The sequence below is a fragment of the Macrotis lagotis genome, chromosome X (genome assembly GCF_037893015.1).
Source record: "Macrotis lagotis isolate mMagLag1 chromosome X, bilby.v1.9.chrom.fasta, whole genome shotgun sequence".
Classification (NCBI taxonomy): Eukaryota; Metazoa; Chordata; class Mammalia; order Peramelemorphia; family Peramelidae; genus Macrotis; species Macrotis lagotis.
In genome coordinates, this window is record NC_133666.1 from 194,723,876 (window position 1) to 194,750,933 (window position 27,058).

Sequence of the window (27,058 nt, forward strand, 5' to 3'; positions counted from 1 at the left end):
CCCGACAAGAAAACCAGACCCCAAAATGGATTTTTGGAGAGAGGTTCTTATACAAGTTTACTGTCCAAAGCCCCAATCTGGAAAGCTACTTTCTGGATTTTTCCAAGAAGGGCAGGGGTAATTAAGGACTGGGAGGGGGAACTGGATATCAGACATTCCATTAAAAGGAGTGCTTTATCAGTTATGCTAAAGACTTCCACAAAGCTATCAGGATCTTCCCCCTTCAGGTACCACCCATTGATAAAATGGGGATTAGAAATCAATAATGTACTGATCAATTTTGCTGAGTTACTTTTCTCTTTACCCCTTTAAAAAAATATTTGTTGGGGACAGCTAGGTGGTGCAGTGGATAGAGCACAGACCCTGGAGTCAGGAGGATCTGAGTTCAAATTCGGCCTCAGACACTTAATAATTACCTAGCCCAGTGGCCTTGGGCAAGCCACTTAACCCCATTGCCCATTGCCTTGCAAAATCTTAAAAAAAAAAAAGAAAGAAAAGGGAGATGGAACCACTATCTTGATCTAGTGCTGATGGTGGTCACTAATATTGGTTTTATATGCAATAGACAATGCATAGGTAGGTTTTATAAAAATTCAATGTAATAATTATTGTTTTTATTATTTTATTCATTTTTATGAAACAATGGTTCATCTTTTTCTTTGTTTAATTTTTTCAATTTTCAATTCTCAGAGAAAAACAACCATTTCCATAATACAGTACAATAAAAAAGATGACTGCCCATGAAACTGCAAATCTCTCATATACAACTTGCTAGTCCCTCTAAAAATGCAGAATTATCATGTAAATTTATTTTTCTTCTAATTTACTCCCCACAGTCTAGAGAGGGCTACCATTAGACACAAATATATATGTATATACATATTTACATATTTATATATGTCAAATTATTCTAATCGTTTTCCATTTATTATCTTTTTCTTTTTCATGCATATAGTATCTTTCTTCATATGTTGTTTATTTTTATTTGTGTCAAAATGACTTAGTCACTCAGTCTGCCTTAAAACAATATTGCTCATTTTGCTTTTATCATTTCATGCAAGTTTTCCACCCCTTTCTAAAATCACTGAAATCATCATTTCTTATAGCATAGTAGTATTCCATTACAACCATACAGCACAATTTTTTCAATTATTCCCTAATTGATGAGGTTCCCTGAAATTTTCACACCACAAAACAAGCATTCCATTCAAATTCAGTTATAATTAATATTTATGAATTTTCTTCCATCCTATTTTTACTCACTATTTTCTTTCTCAGTCTATCCTGTCTTTATCTTCTCCTCCACCCTCCATATTTTTAACAGAAGAATGCTTCCAGTAATGCTATATTACTTCAGTAAAGTTAAGAATTATTCAAAGAGTGACTTGTACCAGAATAACAACAGAAAGTATCTCATCAGATAAGTGCAGATTTGAAAAAGATAGCCTAGTTACATAGCAAGAACAAAGAATAAATAGTACTTGTTCCATTGATATCCATCCAATGTCTGGAGTTTTAAAGAAAAGTCCCTATAATATTAGGTAGACTCACTATAAGGAATTAAGGGGGGGCAGCTAGGTGATGCAGTAGATAGAGCACGGGTTTTGGAGTCAGGACCTCAGACACTTAATAATTACTTACATGTGTGGCCTTGGGCAAGCCACTTAACCCCATTTGCCTTGCAAAAATCTAAAAAAAAAAAAGAATTAATGGGGGAAATATTTTTTAGAAGAGGTACAAAAATGTGGATGAGTTGCAATTTGTCACTGGAGCAAAATGAGCATAAAATGTATATATAAGATCACTGATCTTTGTAAAGTATTTTAAAATCCATATACAAATGTCTGTATTCACACACATATGTATTCCTTGTACAAATAAATGGATTTAAGAGCTATGAATTATTTCAGGGGCAGCTGGGTGGTGCAGTGAATAGAGTATTAGTTCTGGAGTCAGGAGGACCTGAGATCAAATTGGGCCTCAGACACTTAATAATTACTTAGCTGTGTGACCTTGGGCAAGTCACACAACCACACTACTTTGCAAAAAAAAGAAATTTCAGCTTATTTTATAAAGACTTTAGAAGAATTTTGACATTATGAACATCATTATTGTCTATAGAAAGCACTTCATTCAAATGTTACTGGATATTTGGAAAATTAGATAAGAAAGAAAATAAAAGGTATCAGTAACAATTACAATCAAATACAAATACATAGATTTACCAAGATCAAAATGATAAGTGTTAGCATGATAGGTGTCCTAGTATACTTAAATAATAGAAGTAAAAGGAAGGACTTGTCACTTATAGAAGATGTTCATTTAGTCAAGATTTCATAATTATTTGAAGATTAATGTAATACCAGGATAAAGAAAGGGGAGAAAGTGAAGGGGGGAAAGAGAGGAAGAAGGAAAAAAGCTATTTTTAGGCAGAGATAGAGAATTTAGATAGAAAATTTGCTATGTACTGTGCTAAGCACTGGAAATGCAAATATAAGAGAGTCCATGCCCTCAAAGAGTTTATATTCCATTAAGAGAGGCTAAACATTCTAATGCACAGGTAGCAAGTATAGATGAAGCAGGGTTAGCTCACTATGGAGATAACTGGATAAAGTGAAGTAAGGATCTGAAGCCAAGAAAGATAAGGAAAAATCTCATCCATCTACTGAGCCTAGGATCATTTCAGGGTGAAAATCCAAGTTTTTAATGGGGAGGATGTGGCAATGATTTCCAAAGAATAAATGTGTCTCTCCTTCCACGTGTATCAATGTATCTTCCTAAAATACCTCCCACATTTGGAAGGAGGCTGGGATGATGGGGGAAAGAGGCAAGGGCGAGGGTGTCTGGGTGTAGATATGTATCTTTATATACCCAAATTGTTTCATTTACCTGAAGCTCCTATGTTAAGTTTTCCAGAAATCTAGATGTCTCTGGGAAGTTAACAAAGACCAGTGAAGTCTTCAAACTTGCAGTACCTTCTGATACCCCTGCATTGGAAAGTAGGCTTGATGGGGATTAAGTACCTGGAAATTTAAAACAAAAATCCATCAAATTGAAAATTAGGAAATCCCATTGAACTGATTAGAATATATTCACTAAACCTATCCATACTGAAATTAGATTTTTGGAAATATGATAGATAGTCACATTTGGCAGAAGAAAAAGGCATTATTTCATACTTGTTGAAAAGCTATCACTTTTGATTCAGTACCATTATGCAAATTTTTCACAAAGATTTTCATTTAATCAATTTCACATTTGCCTTAAATGATGTCTCAGTGAAAATCTCATACAATCTGTTTCACAATGTATCTGTATGCCATAAAAAATATATATTTCCTAGATGTTGCTATATGACTTTAACTGCCTGATATTACAAGCAAATGATATTACTTCATTTTTTGCTTGACTAAGCTGGATCAATATTGTGTGTTAAAATGAATGCACCATTAATAAGAACTACCTCAGAGACTTACTATAACCTTTAAAAAAACCACTCTGAAAAAGCTGCCAAGAAGCATCGAATAATTGCAAGATATATGTGTTTAAACAATATAGTTTTTAATGGCAAAGAATTATAATTCTAAAGCTTTTTGTTCTACTGAGAGTATATACAAATTCTCTAAATGAAATAAACAGTTAATCAATGGGATTAAGACAGATTGATTTATCTTAGACCTTCTTAAACTGAAAAATTCATTTCCAGGATTATTTAATGCTCCTTGGATTTTTTCTTGCTTTTTTTCACTATAATGTATTGACAGCTTTTTTCACAGTCAGATCTGATGATGTAAAGAAAAAGATTTCATTTTGCTAAAAAATGAAATGATCACAGTAACTCAATTGGCAGTAAGAAATTGATTTGACAGTTGGGACAGGGTAAAAGTAAGTTTCATTTCCCTGAATTCTTTAGGTTTAATTATGTGGTTTGTAATCCATATGTGATTATGTTTAATGTATGCTTAGAGGATGCATTTTAGTTTATCATATAATTCTTTTAAAATTAAAATAAGTGACAGTAATTCACTTAAGGTATGTTTCCATAATTATAATACTTGAAAAGTCACATTAAAGTTTGTAATAGCTTAAAGGAAATATGGAAATATATTTTAATTCATTTTTGATATAAAGTTACTCAACTATTTGTTTGATTCAGTTCAGCAAATAATTATTAACCATCTACCATGTCCTGCCATATTGATTAAGTCTCTATGGCAAACTTATGGGAAGATAATGACAAGTTCCTCAAAAAGGCAAGAGTTGTAATCTGCATTCTCTGGTAGTAATACCCAAATAAATTAAATTAGAAATCCATTTGAATTTGTGTCTGTGTAATATCTTAATATGCTAGGTTCTGGAGATATAAAGACAAATTTTCTTTAAATTCCTGCCATTGAGTTTTAGTTATATTAGGGGCATAAACACTAACTCATATGGATATATACACTTGGAATAAAAAGAGAACACTGACAGTTGAGATCAGAAACTACTTTCCATAGAGATTGGTGTCTGAGATGAGCCTTGAAGCAAATGAAGATAAAGAGAGCATGCTGGGGAACAGGGAGAAGGATGACATGTGGGAAAACCTACGCTAAAACCTAGAGCCAGGAGATCGACTACAAGTTCAGAAAGCAGCAAGCCAAATGGGGTAGAATTAAAATACATATAGAAAAGTAATATGAAATGATTCTGGAAAGAAAGGTTGAAGCTAGCTGTGTGGCTTTGGGCAAGCCACTTAACCCCGTTTGCCTTGCAAAAATCTAAAAAAATAAAAATAAAATAAAGGTTGAAGCTAGACCATGACAGATTTTAAATGCCCTTGGTACATAAAATATAGCTTATATTTTATCCTAGAGGTTGGTAGGAATCACCAAGTTTTCTTGAATAGGAAAGTGGTATGCTCCAAACTGTATCTTTGGAAAATTATTTTGGCTAGTTAGTCTATGGAATATAAGGGAGCAGCTACTGTATTTCCCCAAAAGTAAGACTAGTTATATTAATTTTTTTCCAAACTATACATTAGAACTTATTCTTTTTTTATATACAACAATATACATTTATTCATGTAATCTACATTTATTCATATACAAAAATCTATATTCAGATACAGTTATGGCATCTTCTTCTGGAACATCTTCATAACTCTCTGAACCCTGAATTTTAGCCTGAATGTCTTGATACTCCATTTCTTGTAGAACCCTTGGCCCCAATCTCTCATTTCCAGCAGTAGAGTTTTCCTTAAATGAACTCTTCCTGTACATGCAATCTTCTCATAGCATTGTACTCTGTACTCTGATTAGTCATTTGGCAGCAAATTTCAAGTTCATCATCTACATAGGCATTTACCTGTCCTCCAAAGACACCTATTTAACTATCTACATTTGCTTAATTATACTTTATATTATCAGTTATTTAAGTATTAATGTCAATAATAGTATTTAATTATATTTTAGTATTATTTTATATTCAATATATCTGTCCTGGGTTGCAGCAGATGTACTAAATGTACTGGCTGATGATCTCAACTGGGGTAGGGCTTATATTATGAGCATCCTGGAAAAAATCATGCTAGGTCTTATTTTCAGGGAAATACAGTAGGTGTCTCAGTAGACAGTGACAGACCTGAAAGTCAGGAGAACTCATCTTCCTGAATTCAAATCCAGTCTCATATATTTACTTACTGTGTGACCTTGGGCAAGTCACTTAACCCTTTTTGCATCATTTTCCTCATCTGTAGAATCAGTTGGAGAAGGAAATGGTAAAGGGGTCCCAAAGAGTTAGACATGACTAATGGATTACACAGCAACAAAATGGATTATATAGTGAAGAGAGAGAATGGATGCAGGGAAAACTATTTAGGAACTATTGTAATAATCCATGTGACAGATGATCAGTGTCTGAAATCTCACACTGAGAGTTCTGAACTTGGGCCATGTGAGTGTGGCCAAAAGACTGGTAGCAATGTCAATGTTCCCCATTCTGTGCATTCAAGCAAGTTATTTCTTTAACATGAGATGTATTTTTTTCAAAGGAAAGGAATCTTTAACTTCCTTTGATCTTAACTCAGTTGTCACCTCTTCCTTGAAACCTTACCTGACTTAAAATGCTAAAAATATTCTTTCAGTCCTCAAGTTTTCTTGGAGCACTTTGCATATATCTCTCCTTTAAACCTATCATTTCCCTCCAACCTTATCTGTGTATGTGTAATATTATATGTAGCATATATACTTACATATTCATATATATATATATATATATATATATGTGTGTGTGTGTGTGTGTATGTTCACATATAAATACACACTCATACTTTGAGGATAAGTTCATCTATTTATATCCCCAGCATTCATCAGGGTATATTAAACATAGTAAGTGTGTAATTTGACTTTGTATACTTATATATGTATGTGTGTGTCCAAATAAATAAATATATATATATATATATATGTTCATGTGTATCATGTTGAAGTGATTTTATATGTATTTATATTTGGAGTTGCTAAGAGTCTTATTATTTTCTTTCTATAATTTTGAAAAATGTTGAATTCCTTTGACATGATCTTATGTTGAATAAATATATTTATGATTAATGCTATTGAGGGGACTTACTATGAATGAATATATTTGACATATATATGGTAATAATATATTTGTGATCTTTTAGAATCTTTAGATTCTTTTAGAACTTTTAATATAAATATGAAATCAAATATTATTTTTGAGTCCTACTGAGTCTATAATTTTTTAAGTTACCTAGAAATTTTGAGTTATGTATTTATTTCCCATTGTTATGTATTTTATCTAGCTCATTTGACAGCAAATTTGTTTACCAGCAAAGAGGACTTGGACCCATTGAAGAGGATACTATTCTTGTGATAGACCCAAATAATGCTGCAGTGCTTCAGTCCACTGGGAAAAATTTGTGAGTTATACTGTTTTGTTATTGTTTCCAAGGCTTTTTTGTCAAGTATAATACACACATAGCATAGAGGGAAGTAGATAGGTAGTATAGAATATCATCAGGAACTTTCTGGAGCTTCCTTTTCTCTGTCTTATATGGAATCATAAAATGTTGAAACTGGAAAGAGTCTAGTTGAAACTAGAATATTTCCAGTCCCACAATCATACTCTTAAAGCTAAAAGAGAGAACAGAAGTCAGGGGTGTACTGCTTTTAGTTCATTTTGAATAATTCTCAATGTGATCATTCAGACTTCTGAAATGGAAACTGCTACAAAGTAGGGCTTTATTTATTGTTTGTTCCTTAAGGAGACTTAAGAAAGTAATGAATACAAATGTTAGTGATACAAATTAAAATTTAAATTGTATGGTTTTCAGAGAGCAAATTGTAAATGTTTGCCAATACACATAGCATCTTGTCCATTCTTTTCTTTAAGAAATGAAAAGATTGGCCAACATAGGACAAAGGAACATGGGATCATAACTTTAGAGCTGTTCTAGATCTTAGTGGTCATCTAGTCCAAGCTCCTCATTTTATAGATTGGGAAAATGATACAAAACAGTGAAGCAATTTGCCCAGAGTCATACAGCTAGTGTCTGAGGTGAAATTTGAAACCAAGTTTTCCTGACTCCAAAACTAGTACTCTTCCTCCTCTACTACACTTGTTCCCCACCTGAAGTAACCTTTTCTGTAAATTCTTACAGTTTTCATGGCTGGGCAGTGGCAAAACTGGGGGAGGGGGGATTTTCCTGACTCAGTAAAACACTTTTCTATTACATCACATACAACATAACCTATTTATTATTGATGTCAGAATACCTTATTAACCTTTACCCAAGCAAATCACCTACATCAAAAATTATGGCAATGGCAATATGCTATTCTTGAAAAGCAGATAATAGAACTTAATCAATTATCCTTTAAGAGGAAGGGTCACTTAAACTAATCCAGTAACTGAAGTGTGAAAATGCTTCATTCTTCTCCCCCCAAGTCATAAAGTAATTGTATTTTTAGCTTTAACAGTGAAATTGGGCCTTGAAAACCATTCCTTCATTTATATAAATTCTAAATGACAGGACTTTTGATGATCGGATCAGAGTTGGCTTATGTTTTTCATCACAGAGAAAAAAAGAAAATATGTTTGTAAGATATCAGCTTTGACTGCCAGTGGATAATCTAGGCTGCCTGCTTAAAAATAGATTTGGTCAACTTCTTAATACAGGCAACTATGCAGATTAAAACTACTCTGAAGTTCCACCATACAGCCATCAGATAGGTTGAACCAGGTTGAGAGTAACCAACAGGCCTCAGACTCATCACTAATTTAGAGGGGTGTCTACCCCAAGTATGTGAAGACACACACACACACACACACACACACACACACACACACACGTGAGGTAGGAAAGTCTGATCCAATATCCATGAAGGCAGCAGAAGCAGGAGGTATGAAGAACTTAGAGCTTGATCAGACCTCCAAGATGCCAAGTTCATCTGCCAAGGTCATTGACTATATTGGGCCATTTCCAGTCTTCTTGACTTTTGTCCAGCCACTGGACTGTGATGACTCTAGAAGGGAGAATGAGACTAACAACTTTGAGCAGCTCTGTCTCACTTAAATCCAGTTAAGAGACAAGTTAAGATATCGCCCCACAATGTTATGATCTTCTTAGAAAACTCAGGTCAAACATTAACAAAAACATCTTAAAATGCTATTGGGCAGTAAAAACTAATAAAGGGGATGGTTTCAAAAAAACATGGGCAGATTTGTGTGAACTTATGCACAATAAATAAAACAGGTTCAGGAGAAAAATGTAGATAACAGCAATATTGTAGACAAACAACTTTGAAAGAGTTAGATCAACACAATGAATAGCCACAGTTCCAGAGGACTCAAGATGAAACATGATACCCACCTCCTGACAGAGAGGTATGGACTCAGAATACTGATACACACATGTGCATATGTATATAAATGCATACTTATATATATGGATAGGAATACACATGTACATGCACATACATACACATATAGAGAGACATAGAGTAGATTGGTTTTTGAAAAGTCAGAGGAATTAATGACCACATTGCCAACAATTTTTGGATTATGGAGATAAACAAGGGATTTCCAGAAAAACATTTATTGTTTCAGTGACTACACTAAAGCCTTTGTCAGCATGGATCACAAGAAAGTATGTCAAGGACTCAAAGAGAAGAGTATCCTATTATTTTATTTGTCTCCTGAGGAACCCGTGGATGGACAAAAACAGCAGTTAGAACATTACATAAAACAATTGATGGGTTTAAGATTGGAAAAGGAGTGCAACAAGATTGCATATTGTCACTTTATTTATTTAACCTTATATGAAATGCCAGACTGAATGAATCAAAAATCAGAATTAAGGTTGCCAGAGAAGTATTAGTCATCTCAGAAATGCAGATGATATCACCCTGATGGTAAATATGAAGTTGTTGAGAGTAAAAGAGGAGAAAGTAAAAGATGACTTAAAACTTAATATCCCCTCCCCCCCAAAATATAGAAAACTAAGATTTTGGTAACTGGTCCCATCACTTCCTGGCATATAGAGGGAGGAGAAATGGAAGCAGCATCAGATTTTATATTTTTGGACTCAAATATCACTGCAAATAGTGTGAGCAGCCATGAAATTAAAAGATACCTGCTCTTTAGAAGGAAAATTTTGATAGATCTGGATAATATACTAAAAATCAGAGATTTCACCTTGCTAACAAAGGTCTACATAAGTCAAAGCTTTGTTTTTTTCAGGAGCAATTTATGACTGTGAGATTTGGACTATAAGGAAAACCAAGCATGTAATTTCAGTGCTGAAAAAAGACTTTTGAGAGTCCTTTGGACAGTAAGATCAACTCAGTCAATACTTAAGGAAATTCACTGGAAGGTCAAATACTGAAGCAGATGCTTAAATACTTTGGCCGTATAATTAGAAGACAGTATTCTTTGGAAAAATCACTAATATTGGAAAAGATTGAAGGCAAAAGGAAAAGGGGGAGGCAGAGTATGGAGATGGATAGATAGTGTCCTGGAAGCAATTGACATGAACTTAGACAGATTTTTAAGAGATTAAAAAAGGATGTAAGAGCCTGTCATTTGTCTCTATGGGATCTCAAAGAAACAAATACAATTGAATGACTGAACAATAATATACATAAGAAATATTTATATAGATATTTAATATGACTAATGAGGGAATATGAGGAGCAGGGGTCTTTTAATTTCATGACTGCTCTCTCTATTTACAATGATTTTTTGACTATGTTTGTAAACAGGGGATTTGTTCTTCTTGCTTCCTTAGTTGGATGTGGAAGAAAGCTGGGAGGGAGAAAATATGAATCTGACAATAAAATAATATTTAAGACAGGACAAAAATATGCTTCTTTAGATCCTCTAGAAATAGAAATAATGATATTATAAAATGTTCTATAGTTACCTATGAAGATGGTTAGTTGGGGTCTTTGCACTGTAAGTCTGGCATGCCTGGCACAGCTCTTCACCTCTGCCTTGAAATGCCTTGCTTCCATCAAGGTTCAACTCAACTACTTCCTCTGAATTTCCTCATCTGCAAAATGAAGAAGTTGAAGTAAATGATCTCTGAAATCTTTTATAACTCTAAACCTATGATCCTTCCATCCTAAAAGACTTGTTCTGATGCCTCCACCCACTCTTACCTTCCCAATTACTTCTGCTTATTTTGTGTATATTTTGTATTTACCTCTCTGTGTAACTGTTGCTGTATATCTTATACCAGTAAACTACAAATTCTAAAGGTAGATATTATTTTATCTTATCTTTATATTCTCTGTAGCTAGCATTGGACCTTGAAGGTGCTTAGAGGAGATGTTCATTTAATCAAATTGAATGAAATTGATTTGATGATCTAGAAAGTCCTGAACAACTCTACAAATCATTTTAACTCATCTCTTTGCAAAAAATGTTCAGGGTACTTCAGAACTGTGAAAAGGGAAATAAACCAAAACGTTTATAACAAAAAAATTTAAAATTTAATGACTTTCAAAATTTACACAGATAGATAATCTCACATTAAAATTGGATGATATTGAATGGTTGATCTGATGCAAAAGCAGGCTCTTGCTTCTGGAGTTTGGTCCATGCCATTATAAATTAAATTAGATTTTTCAAACAAACCAACAATATCTTCCATGATTGACATTTTGATTCTGCTATCCTCCCTAGAAGCCAAGCATTTACATTTTGAATGCTATTTTCTGTATACTATTTTCTATATATTTACATATATCTTTAGACCTAAACGTGTTAAATTTTGAAGGGATAGCATCTCTTCCTATTTTAATCTGTACATATTTTTCTCTAAAATTAAATTAGTGGAACAGTATTTGTATTTAATCATAAAATAGATCTAGGTTCTACATTTAGAACTTAGAACTAGAGGAAGCCTCAGAAAACATATAGTCAAACTATCTCCTTCTCCAAATGAATTGTCTGAGGCCCAGAGAGTTAAAGCAGATTACTCACAGTCCCACATTTCAGCATTGACAGAGTCAGGATCCTAGCTCACTTCCCCTGAATTAGAATTCTGAATCAGAATTCTTTATATCATGCTCTTGTTGTAATAAGTGATATTTTTATGTAATTTTTTAACTTGAGTCTTTCCTACAGTTTATTTGGGTATACAAGTAATCGATTATTATTAAATAGTTTTAGAATGTCACTTAAAATGGACTTGTTTGCATTTCATTATTTTTTATCTGATAAATGATGTAGTTGTTTTTGTTTTACAGGTTTTACTTGCCACATGGTTTGAGTATAGATAAAGATGGAAATTACTGGGTCACAGATGTAGCCCTTCATCAGGTATTTGTAATACATTATCAAAATCAAAACCAAAAAAACTTGACAGTGATAACTTAGCTCTTTTTCTCAAATACCTTCTTGAAAAAACATAATATTGGGGTGGCTAAGTGGCACAGTGGATAGAGCACCAGCCCTGAAATCAGGAGGATCTGAGTTCAATTTCGGCCTCAGACACTTAATAATTACCTAGCTCTGTGGCCTTGGGCAAGCCACTTAACCCCATTGCCTTGAAAAAAAGCTTTGAAAAAAGCATAGTATTATATGTGGTATTATATTATAGTTTTATATACATATATATATATATATATATATATTTCTCCCTTCCTTCTCCCCCTCCCCAAGACAGCAACCAATCTGATGTTAAACATGTTTCTATATTAGTCATGTTATTAAAAAATAATCAAAACTTAAAGGAAAAACATGAAAAAACAAAAAAACAAAACAAATGCGAAGTTAGGTGGCCAGTGGGGGAATCTAGGTAGCACAGTGGATAGAGCATTAGTCCTGGAGTCAGGAGGACCTGAGTTCAAATCCAGTCTCAGACACATAATAATTAACTAGTTGTGTGACCTTGAGCAAGTCACTTAACCCCACTGCCTCTTCAAATAAAAATAAAAAAATAAAAATGGAAGTTAACCTGGAACATGAAGTTTATTTCTTCCATGAATTATTTTTTATTGTGACTGCAATTGTCTGGTTCTTCTGAGATCAAATATGACAATGAGTTAGTGAAACATCTTATTAAAAACTAAATCACATAACTGACCAAAGGACCTTTTCCCAGTGATAATAGAAGGACTTAAATTAGAAGGGTTCTCACAATATCTTAGACATATCCTTTTTATGCTAGCTTGGTAAATGGGATAGAGTAAACAGCACATGAACTAGTTGGACTTCTTATACCCTCTCATTTCAATTACCAAGTCAGTTATTATTTATTGAGATCAAACTGTAGGTAAAACATTGTCCTAGAAAAGATAAAAAGTGAAATAACTGCTCTTGTGAAGCTTACAATTGCCTAACTCTTCTAACTCTGATTGTCCAGTGGAGAACCATACTAATGATGTTATTTGGGAATAATTCTGTTGTGATTTGGGTGTGTGACTGCATTATGACACAAAAATGGTTATCTGTACCTTCTCCCCTATCTTTTTTTAAGGTATTCAAACTAGATCCAAATGGTAAAGGAAGTCCTCTGCTAATTTTGGGAAGAAGCATGCAGCCAGGCAGTGACAAAAATCACTTCTGCCAACCCACTGACGTGGCTGTAGATCCAATTACTGGAATCATATATGTGTCTGATGGGTACTGCAATAGTCGGATTGTACAATTCTCCAAGAATGGAGTGTTTATGTCACAGTGGGGAGAAGGTATCGAACAAGGTTTTTGCTATCTGATTTTTAAATTTAAATTCTCTTCTATTGAAACTATCAGTGAAACAAATAATAGAATAGAATTATTTTTGAGAGTGAAGAAAGCAAGTCATCTTAGAATCCTTAAATTTATAGACACAATGATAAAAATTCACATTTATACAGGTTGTTCCAAAAAAGCAATACAATTGTAATGGCTTAAAACTGCATTAAGACTTTTAGAATACCCATATCTATCTAGATGCTTAGATATTCAGATGGATCCAAAATTTTTCACCTGACTGGGTGCTTCCTTCACTGATGGAAAGTCAATCTTCTTATACCATTTCAACTTAAGTAATTGTTGTCCAAATATTTACATGAATTCCCCATAGAGGATTTAGTCAATGCTATTAAGGTTTTTTTACCAGGTCTTTAATATTTTGTGGGTGCAAACTAGTGTGGCACTTGAACTGTCCATCTCTTATCTCTAAATAACCCATCTCCCTTTCTGATCATATGTACCCTAGATGTTGTCTCATGAGCAAAGAGTCATTGGTAATATACCACAACCTATGAAAACACATACCCTGTGTCTTCTTTCTGTCAACTGTGTGTTACCTACAATTTTGACTCTTCTGAAATCATGGTGTTTCATGATTAGTAACCATGTGGACTGTTATCAGTTTTCCTAAAATATTCAAGGAAAAAAATCTAGTGATAGGAAAACAAAAATAATCTATACACATTTACTCTTCCTTGAAAAAATAAGGAAGGAAACTCGTATTTGGGAATAAGAAAGAGACTATCGAATAAATCTAAAAGGCATTTTGTCTCAATGACCCATAGAACTATAGAATTTATGTCACACTTAATTTCCCCAAAATGAACTTGAGGGTGGTTCCCCCCGCCCTTTATATGATGGATCTGATATTTTCTATTATAGAGTCTTCAGGGAGCAATCCTAAACCTGGCCAGTTCCTAGTTCCTCACAGCTTGACCCTTGTGCCTAATTTTGGTCAATTGTGTGTGGCAGATAGAGAAAATGGTCGTATTCAATGTTTTAAAATGAAAACCAAAGAATTTGTGCGAGAGATCAAGCATCCAGCATTTGGAAGAAATGTATTTGCAATTTCATATATACCAGGTATTTAATAGTGTTTTTCTTTTTTTATTATCTTTTATTATGTTAGGCTTCAATTTAAACTTTGCTTTCCATCCCTTCATATTCTTTGTTTTAGCTAAATAGCATTTTTTTCCCAATTACATATAAAGATAGCTTTCAACCTTCATTTTTGTAAAATTTTGAGTTCTAAATTTTTCTCCTTCCTTCTCCCCCTCCCCAAGACAGCTACCAATCTGATATGTTATACATATACAATCATGTTAAATGTATTTCTATTTTAGTCATGTTGTTAAAAAAGAATCAGAGCAAAAAGGAAAGACATGAGAAAGAAAATAAAACAACTTTTAAAAGTAAAAATGGTATGCTTTGATCTATATTCATATTTCATAGTTCTTTCTCTGGATTTGGATGGCATTTTCCATCACAGGTCTTTTAGAATGGTCTTTGATCAATATATTGCTGAGAACAGTTAAGTCTATCATTGGTAATCAGACAATGTTGTTTTCATTGTTCTCCTGGTGTACAATGTTCTCCTGGTTCTGCATACTTTACTCAGCATCCATTCATGTAAATCTTTCCAGGTTTTTCTGAAATCTGCCTGCCCATCATATCTTATAAAGCAGTAGTATTCCATTACATTCATATACCACAACTTGTTCAGCCATTTCTCTATTAATGGGTATCCCCCTCAATTTCCAATTCTTTGCCATCACAAAAAGAAATGCTATAAATATATTTTTGTACATATAAGTCCCTTTCCCTTTTTTTATGATCTCTTTGGGATTCTATTAGTGGTATCACTGGATCAAAGGTTATGTACAATCTTATAGTCCTTTGGGCCATAGTTCCAAATTACTCTCCAGAATAGTTGGTTCATAATAATTTCAATCTTCAAAAAAAATAAAGTCCTCCTACTATATTAATTTTTCATTAATCTGTGTGTGTATATTGGCAATTTAGTGATTAATATATCTATTATCAACAACAGTTGTTAGTGTAGATGAAATCAATAATCAAAATATATTCATTTCTATTATACTCAAAGGGAAAAGGAATAAATGAATAATCTACCCAAAGAGAAAAGGAAATCTCTTTTTAAAAAGTGAAGTTTTTCAACTGATATTCAGAGGTTAATAAATACTTGAAACATTTTTATTTTTATCTGCCAAATATTTTCAGTCTATAAGCTGTATTTAGCTCTAAACTCAAAAATAGGAGATAAGCTTCCTTTAGCCTCTCTTTCAACTGAGAGATACACTGATTATCAACGTCTCTCAAACTTCAGATACACCAAAACACAAATTAATAGCTAGGAGTGTCTAGTAGCCAATCAGTACCCAATCATCATCAGATGATAACTTGTTCTCTTGGTGTAAGTTATGCTGGCCCAATTGGACTTTAAAAAAAAACTAGTAATATATACATCATTCCATTCTTTTTTTGGTACCACCACTAAAAGCAATATTTATGGGTTGACAAAGTCTTTGATGATACCATTAATCAGCAAGTTGTGGAGATAGTCTCTGAGGACATCCATCACAAAGGGTTTTTATCATATCTTTCCTAGCATGGTTAGGAATCAGTTAGGTGAATTTTGTAGTTTTCTACATAGACACATCCAACCTCCTACTCTTGTAGGAAAAATATTAACTTTCCTCCTTCTAGGTTTATCTGCATTAACTACTCCTTCTATTCTTCTAGTGCTAGTGAATCTACAAAGACAACTTTCTTTGGTTCCACTTCAGATGTTGAAGGACCAGTTATGGTCATTCTCAACAGTTGACTTCCCCCTCCTATATGCCTCAACACAGACACTTTACATCATCACTATGCCATTATTCAGCTTATTGTTCACAAAATTGGCAAAATTAGCTAATATTTTAAAGAGATTGGAATTTATTTCAATTAAAAGTACTCCATTAATATATTGGATCTGGTCACATCAGAGCCAGAGTTCCTACTATCTTGCTGACACCACCATTTCCTTCTAGAAATTCCAAAGTTACTTCAATGCCAGCCAGGTTGGGAAATTTATTGTAAGTTCTCTAAAATCAAATCCTTTTAGAGGTTGTCATGGCATATTATTCAAATACCTCTCATAAAATGACTGGAATATGATGGTCACCTGTACTTCTCTATCCAGGACAACAGTAGATTCCCACATCATCAATTTTACTTATATTTCCCTAGGGGGTCCATGACACTATTAGAAATTATCAATAAGACCAGATTTATTTCTTTTTGGGCCCAGGACAATTTCCTTCTTTAGTCCTATTCCCATCTCGTTTTATGAAATTGGTTCTATAACCCTTAGTTTCCATAGTATCAGAGCTCCATTCTCTTTACAAATATTCATGACCTCCATATGGTCATCTTTTCTATGGTTGCAACAGGAAGAAGTTCTGCCTTTCTGGTTTTCTCCTGGTAGGGCAATATTTGTATGTCAAGCTGGCCTGGCCAACAGTTCCTTGTCCAATGTCTTTCCAGATGGCATTAGTATACTTTCACCAGATTTTCTATTTCTTCAAGACTATCCTCCTGCTTAATTAGACTGGACCATGTAAGTAGTCTTTAGATGGATGGGGTTCTATATCTATGAGTAGATTTCTTGTATGACTTTCTCCATTAGTTCATTTATCTTTTTTTCTTTCTTTCTTTTTAGGTTTTTGCAAGGCAAATGGGGTTAAGTGACTTGCCCAAGGCCACACAACTAGGTAATTATTAAGTGTCTGAGGCCAGATTTGAACTCAGGTACTCCTGACTCCAGGGTCAGTGCTCTATCCACTGTGCCACCTAGCCGCCCCTAGTTCATTTATCTCAACATGTTTGTTTTTAATTTTTTGTTACATGACCAATGATAAAACTTTACAAAGAACATCATCTAGGAATATCTCATATAATTACATACTCTTAGTCCTTTGGCTAATTGGTTCAATATGAGCAAGCTTCTTTTTCAAGAGAAAATATTCCTTTCTCAATAGGTATCTGCTGCCCCTGAATGGTTCTGAATCAGATAATTCCAATATCTGCTATTTAGAAGCTGATGAAAGTTACACTTAAAATTGTCAGATTATTTCCCAGTAAAGGGCAAAAGTGGGGGGCAGTTAAAAGGAAAGCAAGTATGCCTTTCCCTGCTACCCATGATAGTCAGGAAGTTTTTCCATTTGTCTTTTATGTCCATAACACAAGACTTTCACTGACTTCTTCCTTATAATCTCTCTGCATACTCTCAATTAATAAGCATGAATCACAAAGCAATTATAATTGGTCACAGATTTATATGAAACAAATTAGAAATTAGAATAAATTCTGTAGAAAATTCTTACCAGCTGGATACATAATGGAGAAGGGAGGGTGGCTAAAGCTTCCCTGTCCTTTGCCTGATCCTGAAGAACAAAAGCCTGAAGCATTAGTTTCTCAGTTTTTTCCCAAAAAAGTGAAGGGCATGGACCCCATTACCAAGCCCAGAATACTCAGTTCAGTATGAATAAGCAAATAATTTTTTTTGTAATAAATGATGAAGGATAAGCAGAAAGAATGCTGAGGAAATTTATGTGAAAAAGAATAGTTCCTTTTGTTGTTGTTAAGGGAAAAATCAGGTGTGATGTAGTAGAAAGAATGTAGGTCTAGAGTCAAAGTATCTTTATTTGAATTTATCTCTGTTTAAAATTATCTGCTGTTTAAATTTATCTGCTGTTTAAACAGCATGAATTAGTCATTTATCCTCTCTTAGATTCACTTACTTAATCTATTTTTTAAATGAGGCATTTGGAATAGATATCCTCTGAGATTTTTTTTCCAGGGATAAATCTATGATTCAGTATTTATGGGTAGATAATAAGATTATTCCAGTTCCATTAAACTCTGAAAACAAATTCCCGGATGGTACATCAGATCACTTCACTTTGTATCTTATTTCGTCTATCTCCTTTTTCATTTTTCACCTGAATTCTATTATAGTTTCTGAATAGTTATTGAAGAAATATTTATTTATTTACCCTTTATCCCAAATAATAAATAAATAAATAAATAATAAGATTGACTCTTATCCAGACACATGTGAGCAAGTGAATTAATATCTTTGCATAATTGATCACCACTGTCATCCCCAGTTTAAATGTGTTCTCATTTGTAATAAGTTTTGGTATATGTATTTCTAGTTTGCAAAGGAGGGATTATGTGAATGTCAGATCTATGCATCAATTGGCAATCACAGCATTGCTTAACTTTCACTAACTAACCAGTCTGTTTGTAGCTCATTTTGTTATTAATTCTCATGCTAGATTCTAAAGTAATCAAGGAATATATTTTGGTATTTCTTCATAAATTAATAGAAATGGGACAGCTAGGTTGTGCAGTGGATAGAGCACCAGCCCTGGAGTCAGGAGGACCTGAGTTCAAATTCAGATTCAGATACTTATTACCTAGCTGTTTGACCTTGAGCAAGCCCCTTAACCCCATTGCCTTACAAAAAAAACAATAGAAATGAACAATCTTTCTCATTGCTAATTCACAGTTATGGCCTGCACTCTCATTTATAAAACAGGTCATTGAAATCTCTTCTTCCCCTTCCTTCCCTTTCTTCTCCCCTAGTTTCATAGGTTTAAATGAGCATCAATATGGCAATTTAACTGTTTAATTAAATAATACAATGGCATATCTAAATATGTCAACATCTTGTCAGCTGTAAGGAAAATCACAACCAAAATCTCCAATCATCCACTATCATTGCTGATTTCTCAATGACAACTGGAACCATTTGGGGCAACCAGGTGATTCAGCACTGACCCTGGAGTCAGGAAGACAACTGGAACCATAATCTCACTATTTATATTTTTCAAGATGTCAGTGATCTCTCCTCAAGATATCTTCTTCACAGGAAAAAAAAATTCACTTCTCCTAATACATCACTATAGGCTCTTTTCCCCTGACATCGACTATTGTATCTCATCAATTCATGCCTACATCTCCTGTTTGACTCTTGTCCATATTTTCCTAGATGGCAATATCCAGATCACCTCATTTTGTATCTTATTTCATCCATCTCCCTTTTCGTTTTTCACCTTAATTCCACTATAGTTTACAGATAGTTATTGAATCTTTCCCTCTTTGCCATCTTTTCCCAAAAGTTTTACTTGGACAAAGTGCTGAGGAAAATCTTTGGTTTCTTTGGAATGAATATCAGAAGAGCACTCTTGTTGACTACCTGTCATCTCATGCTCTCACCACATTACCACCCCATCTCTTCCCATCATACAGTTCCCTGTTGGTGTGTTTAACTTTTGTTCTTTCAAGTTCCTCATTGGTTATAGGTTGTAGCCCAGTTAATGCTCTCATCACCTCTCAGCCACACTATTAAAATAACCTCCTAATCAGTCCCTGCTTCTACTCCCTTTTCTCTCTTATCCATCATTCACTGCCAGATTATTGTTATTAAAACTGATCTGAGGAGTCTGACTGCAGATCAAAGCATACTTTTATTTTCTTTATTTTTCTTAAGTTTTTTTGTCTGTTTTCTTTTGTAACATGATTAATATAAAAATATGTTTTACATGACTGCACATGTATAATCCATAGCAAATTGCTTGCCTTTTCAAGGAGGGAGGAGAAAAGGTAAGAAGGGAGAGAATTTGGAACTCAGAATTTTTTAAATGTCAAAAAAAGTTCTTACATGTAACTGAGAAAAATAAAACATAAAAAATTAGATTTTACAATGTTACTCTCTTCATTGAACATCTTCATTAGCTCAATATTGCCTCTGCTAAAAGATACATAATCAGCATGGCTCCTAATCTTTCTTCAATTATTTTACTCCCCTTCATGAATTGTTCATTTAAGTCAAGTAGGGATCTACTGGATATTCCTCATATATCATACTGCACCCATGTCTTTGTACCTTTACACAGATATTTCATCATGTCTGAAATACATTCCTCCCTCTTCTCTATATTTTAAAATTCCCAACTTCCTTCAAAGCAAAACTCAGATGTCACCCTCAATTGGAGACTTTTCTTGATCACCTAAGTCAATAGTGATTTCCCCCTCTAGAAATGATTTTGTAATATTTTATGTATTCCTATTTTCCTATCTGTTGTATATTGTATCCTCTCAATAGAATGTAAAATTGTTCAGGACAGAGATTGTTGCTTTATTTTCCTATTTATATCCCTAGATAATTGAACAGTGTCGACATTTGCACATATAGATATTTAATAAATGTTTGTTAAATTAAATTAAATTATTTCAAAGTCAGACTCTTCCAAATTCCAGAGAAAGATAACTCTGTGTTTTATTACAGGTTTGCTCTTTGTAGTGAATGGGAAGCCTCACCTTGGAGATAAACAACCATTGCGAGGATTTGTAATGAACTTTTCCAGTGGTGAAATTATAGACACCTTCACTCCAGTGAGGAAGGTATTTTTATGAGATTATTTTAGTTTTTGTTTTCTTTTCTACAGACAAAATTAAAATGTTCTTTTTATACATCTTATCCATCATCCTTAATCTTTTTTTTATTTTAAATGCATGTATCAAGGCCTAGCATGTCAACTGATTATTAACTAATGGATGGATTCTAATACATTCTAGTTAGCTGATAATACCCCCTCTCCCCAAAAAAGGCAAGATTCGGGGAAGAAGATGACCAATATGTCTTCTTTAAAATGATCCATCTTCTAAAGTTCTTAATTTAATACAGAGTATGGTTTTTTACCCTTATATCACTAACAGATTAATTCTTATTGTCTGCTCTCCAACCCTCATCCCAGGTGCCACTTATTGTTTTGTATGATTTTATATACCAAGAATATTTTAATTTCACTTAATTGTAAGTACTCAAGTTAGGAAACTTCCTTGCCTTAGCTGTTCAGAGAAAAAAAAAATTACATTAGAATGATATATTTGACTTAGCTATTCTCACCCCAAAAGAAAAACTAGATCTCTGATTTGACTTTGATTTGGTCATTTTATTATCCTAGAAACTCTTTCATAAGCATTTAATTTAATATGTCCAAACCAGAAAAACTTTGCTTATAAGAAATGAAACAAAATCATGTAAAATAATTATTTGGTTATCTCTCTATATACAATAGTATCATTTTTAAACATCATGATGATTCTATGTCACAGTCTTTCTTACTCTTTTTCTCTTGACCCTGGTTGGTAATACCTTTGAAAAAACACTCAGTTATTTTCAAAACACTGTTTGAAAATGCTTTTGGCATTAGTTTTTGAAAAATCAACTTTCTATAAAGCTTTGCAAATGGAGGTTATTCCAAGAAGCTAAACAATATATCTTGCCTTAACAATAAAAAGATAGTTATCAAAAGTTACCAGGCAATAAGAGCCAGGAATGCTAGTAAATCTTGTATTGCTCTTCAAAATACCCAGTGCCTCTGGCATAATATTTTATTTAAAAGCACCACATTCCTTTAGAAATTCTCTGAATTGGAAATAATTTGTGATAGATATTCATATGATAAGATATCTCCCTCAAAAAGAAGTCAAAGCAGATCTAAGCAGACAGTTCTAATACAAATTTCTCTCTTTAAAGTTTTTATATCAAAGTTAAAGATTTTTTGGTTTGTGTTATTTTTTTGCCTTTTACCATTAGAAGTGTTTCACAAACTATGGATTTAGAGTTGGAAGGGACTTCAGAGATCATCTAGTTGAACCCCTTCATTTCAATTGTGGAAACTGAAGTGCATAGGGCATAAATGACTTGCACAAGGTCATACAGGTAGTATTGGCAAAAAATACTTAAGCTCAAGTCCTCTGTCTCCAAATTCAGTGTTTTTTCCATTCTGTCACACTTCTCCATCTTCTCCCAAATACCTAAAATCTAGAAAAACAAAACAAAACAAAACAAAATCAAAAAAGTTTTCTCTGCTCTCCTTTTGAATTTGGACTAATCTTTCTAAAGACCTCTGAAAAGAGGAAGTAAATGACAAGACTTGTGTAACCATACTTTAAAAAGAACACAGACCATGACAGTAGAAATTCATAGAATTATCAAGGGGGAACTGTAGGCCAGAATGATAACTAAGTAATAAGTAGTAAGTTTGATGTCTTGCTCCTAATTTTAGCAAAGCATACCTTACTGTGAAGTATGTACTAGACGTTTTGGTAATAATCTTAGTTTTACATTAGATGAAAAAATTAAGAATCAGATAATATATGTTATGTGTAGTATCATAGTTTCTGCCACGCTAAGCTGCCTACATCTGTTCCCTACATCATCTCCGACACTTGTAGGTGTTGTATGGATGAAATTTGTGGCTCCATTACAATTCAAGTAGAGCATTGATTATATTTGGCAATTCCCACATAAGTGCAGAGAGTGCTGTACTTGAAGTTAGGAAGGCCTGAATTCAATTGTTGTCTCAGGCACTTACTATCTATTTGACCATGAATGAGTCTTTTAACCTCGTCTCACTGTCCTCATCTGTAGAAAGGGTGATAAAAATATCTTACAGGATAGTTGTGATGATCAAATGAGGTTAATATATGAAAAATACTTAAAAATCTTATTTGCCATATAAATACTTACTTTAGGCTTTACACAGGATTATAAGAGTAGAAAGAACTGAAATAAAGAGGGAAATAGTAAATGTGTGTATATAGTTGTGTACTTATGTTTCCATGAAGCATTTAACTTGCAGAAAATGCTATATTTGATTTTATACATCATAATTATGACAACTTAATTAAACAAAATATCTAAGATAATTCATAAACTCCTTTTTCTGTATTAGGTAAAAATGGCTAATATCCCTAAATCTGCCATAATATCAAAGCCATTTTACTTAAGGAAAAGTTCCTATTAAATCTACTTTCCCCCCCCCTTCAAGGTTAATGCAGAACCCTAGATATGCATTTTCCTTTGATACGTCCATTAATTCTGACTACTTAAATACATTTATCTTTAAATTTTTCATCGAGATATTTTTCCCTCTTTAGAAAGGCAAACATCAAAGTAGAAAGTCAGGGTTCTTGTTCAACAGTAGCCTTTGCTCCTCAGTAGAAATCTGAAAGTAAAGAAAAATCTAGTCCTGTACATTTGGTACCAAGTGGTTTCAACTCTCTAAACATGTTTTCTCATTCATATAAAATGATCCACATAAAACATTACCAGGCACTGTTCTAAGTACTCAGGATATAATAATTAAAAAGAAACCTAGTCCCAGGCTTCAGTGAGCTTACAATCTAAAAAGCAAGGCAAAGCACAAAGGAGGCAGAATGAGAGGATGGAAAAGGAAACCGAGATACTCAGTACAGGAGCATCTTATTCAATCGAGTTAAAAATGAAGCAACAAAGTGAAGTGATCGAAGAGTATAATATCTTCTCATAAAGGAAGGCTTCTGGAAGAATTTGGGATTCTTCCCTCCAGCCCTCCATTGAAAGAGGAGAATAGTAGAGGGAGGTAGAATCAATCAAGGATTGAGTTGACATCATGGTGATGAATTTAGAGGTGATGAGCTTATTCTGCGAGGGACATCTTATTCTTTGAAGTTAAAACCAGGCAGGATAGCAGATGCAAAGTTGAGTGATATACATATACATATATATATATGGAATATATATATATATATATGTGTGTGTGTGTATGTGTGTATGCACATACATATACATGACATATTTGTAACTTAAGGGATTATTATTATTATAAAATAAATGCCATACTAATAATTCTGACTAAAAATTCTGACATAAGTCAAAATGAAGAAAAAAGTATGAATATAATATTCTTTCTATCAGCTAATATTTTGCCAATAGGTACAGAATGATGATGAGGGTTATGCTTATTAAAAAAGTGTAGGGAACATTATGAAATAAAGGTACTCTTTGCCAGTGTTTGAATTTCTTTACAAGAACTTCTTTGATTTTATACTCCATTATTGATTAATGTTTTTGTTTGTTTACTTTTTGGAGTGGATCTGTGATTTCATTGGGGTAGAAAATTCCTGTTGAGAAAACTCCCTCTCCTCCAATAGATCAACTTAGTGTGAATTTTAGAACTAGGAAATGACATAATATAAATTGTCTGATCAAAAAGAGGAGAATGGGTTACAAATGCATCAGAAGACATACTGAAAAGAATGACATTTACTTTGGCTCATGAGCAAAAGAAATGAAAGAACCTATTAAAAAAACTCTGGTAAGGATAACAAACCAGATGTGTGAGGAGAAAAAAGGCAACACTGTTTTCAAGAGTGTGGGAGATAATGCACTTCAAAATAGGTCCAAGAACACTATTTGTCTTGGGAGACCTAGTATGGCAGGAGTCCACAGGTCTGGGATTCGGCCCCTGCTTTATTCCTTACTAGTTGTTGCTCTTAGGCAAAATGTTTTACCTCAGTGAGACTCATTTTCCTCATTCATAAAATGAGGCTAATAATGCTATTTCACAAGGATAAAATGGAATAAGAAAATTAAGTATAATAAGAAGAATCTGTTGCTTTTAATGGAGACATTAAAAACCTCTCAAGAAACCTTAATGTTAGGAAAATATGATTTTCTAATATGCTGTAAGAAAAGAAAATGACAATCAAATTCTAGGAGCAAGAAGTCTAACTCCCTACTTGTTTACCAAGCTGGATTCTATTTCCCTTTGCTAATTATATGAGTTTCTAATGCCATGTCTTTGTTCTATTTAAAAGAGTATAAGTCCTGACATTGACTTCATCTTTCAGATGACTTTGAAAAGTCAACTCCAAATGAAATTTTAAAAGTAATTAATATTTTTGGTCCATTTTATTTTTCCAGATTTCAGGTATTTGGGAAAGATGGGAAAGTATGGCAGAGGGAAAAATACTGGATTTGGAGATAGAGGGCTTAGATTTCAGTCCTTGTATGTTTTGAGCAAATCATTTATGCCTCGTGGACTTTAGTTTCCCCTTATAAAACAAGGGGTTGGATTAGATGATTTATAGATTATATGTTTTGTTTGCTTTCATAGAATGTCATTGGTCACGTCTGTGACATTTGTTGTTAAGGTTATGATCAGAAGGGCAGCCTGTGACATTGATATTTTTCTGCAGGGGAAAATGAAATCTGTATTTTTTAAAATACTTTCCAGAAATGTACTGTAATAGAAAAGCAGGGACTCTTTTGAGTCTAACAGAAATGAGTACAGTCTCATTTTTTAGTCATTGTATTCCTAACACCCTACATAGTGCCTAGGATATAAGTGTTCAATAAAAGTTTGTTAAATTGATTTGAATGATCACAAATAAAATTCTGGAGGTTGTTGTTTGTCCCCATGATAACAGGGAGGTGATGCCATGACATGTAAGTGAATTGAATTTAATTGAGGGAGAGCTGTGCCAATCACCAGCCTCACTTTCTCTCTGAGAGCATCAGAGTTCAGTGGCAATAAAGAGGACTAGAGATGGTTCTGAATGCAGTGAGAGACATTCTTTTTTAAGCTAGGGTCTTTAACAGGTATCATATTGACTGAGGTAGGCCCATTCAATGATTATAACTAGGTATGAGATGAGGGGAAAGAATGGCCGTTTTTACCTAGTCAAAAAAAAATCAACTGGGAGAGGAAGACCCTCTGGATTTTTGGCCAAGACAGAAACAATTGCTGTTTTTCTCTCTGAGCAAGTCAGGACCCACTCATTAATTGAACCAAAGAGGGGGAAACAAGTAAGAACTGGAACAGATTTTTTTTCAATTTTTATTGCTAATTTTGTTAATTTTTAATTACAATAGGATGCTTCAAAGCATATAGTTCTCCATCATTCCTAGATTGTGCTAAGTAAACCAACTCCATTACCGCACTTTGACCTGAACACAGGCAGACAGATGTTAACTGATAAACACACATCCTGGTTATTGCTTATTATTCTTAAAATTATGTATTCAAGCATGCCTTCTGAACTAATGATTAGATGGAATTCCCTATATTCTGCCAAGTAGAAGGCATGAACCATATCTGGAGATTTCTGAAAACAGATGGAAATATCAGGAACTCAAAGTTATACTCCTGCCCTTTCAGGAATTAGCATGATCATCTATCAACAAGCATATGATAAGCCTGAGCAAATCACACAATACTTCTTTCTAACTCCATCTGTCCTTATGTATGTAATGAAGATAATTTGTAGATACCATGAATGTAGATTCATTATATCAAAACATTTGAATATAGGAAGTGTGTTAACTACTTATTAAGCAATTATACATAGCATTCTGTTTACTTTAATTGCTGGTTTAAAATATTAGAAGCCTTGAACTTCATAAATAATACAAAAATCCCACACATAGAATCTCTTGTTGTATATCTACAAAAATGAATATAAATACTCTATACTTTTGAAGTGACTTCTTTGCATAATCATAGTCATGTTGCTTTTAAAACATACAATGAAATATTTTGAGAATGCATTGCCTAACAACACAAATAATTATGATTCTAATCCTTTAGAAGCCTCTAATGGTACAAATATTTAAAAGGAAAATAAAAGAAGAATACCTCATAATTGCCAAATTTTTATACTTGTTTTGGTAGAATAATTTTTTAAATATGGATTTGTGAATTAATTGTTGTAGAAAATTCCCATATAGATGATTTTAGAATGTTGCCTAGGAGACTGAGAAGTTATGCAGTGGCTCATGGTCATATAACTCATATATCTCTCAGAAGCAGGACTTAAGCCTAGATCTTTTTTTTAAGATTAGCCTCTAACCACCCTATCTTCAAATCTCACTAGAAAGTATAAATATAAAGTGAATATTAATCATAGA

The 27,058-nt window shown here is 33.4% G+C and overlaps 1 protein-coding gene across 9 annotated transcripts in view; it reads left to right on the forward strand.

Moving 5' to 3' along the window:
- Positions 1–27,058, forward strand: part of PAM (peptidylglycine alpha-amidating monooxygenase) — a 478,021-nt gene that overhangs the window by 437,300 nt on the left and 13,663 nt on the right. For all 9 annotated transcript variants that reach the window (XM_074207272.1, XM_074207271.1, XM_074207266.1 and 6 more), the window contains 5 exons: positions 6,806–6,922; positions 11,757–11,829; positions 12,989–13,199; positions 14,128–14,328; positions 20,606–20,721. In XM_074207272.1, coding sequence (XP_074063373.1) covers positions 6,806–6,922; positions 11,757–11,829; positions 12,989–13,199; positions 14,128–14,328; positions 20,606–20,721 — 718 coding nt within the window. The remainder of the gene's footprint in view (positions 1–6,805; positions 6,923–11,756; positions 11,830–12,988; positions 13,200–14,127; positions 14,329–20,605; positions 20,722–27,058) is intronic.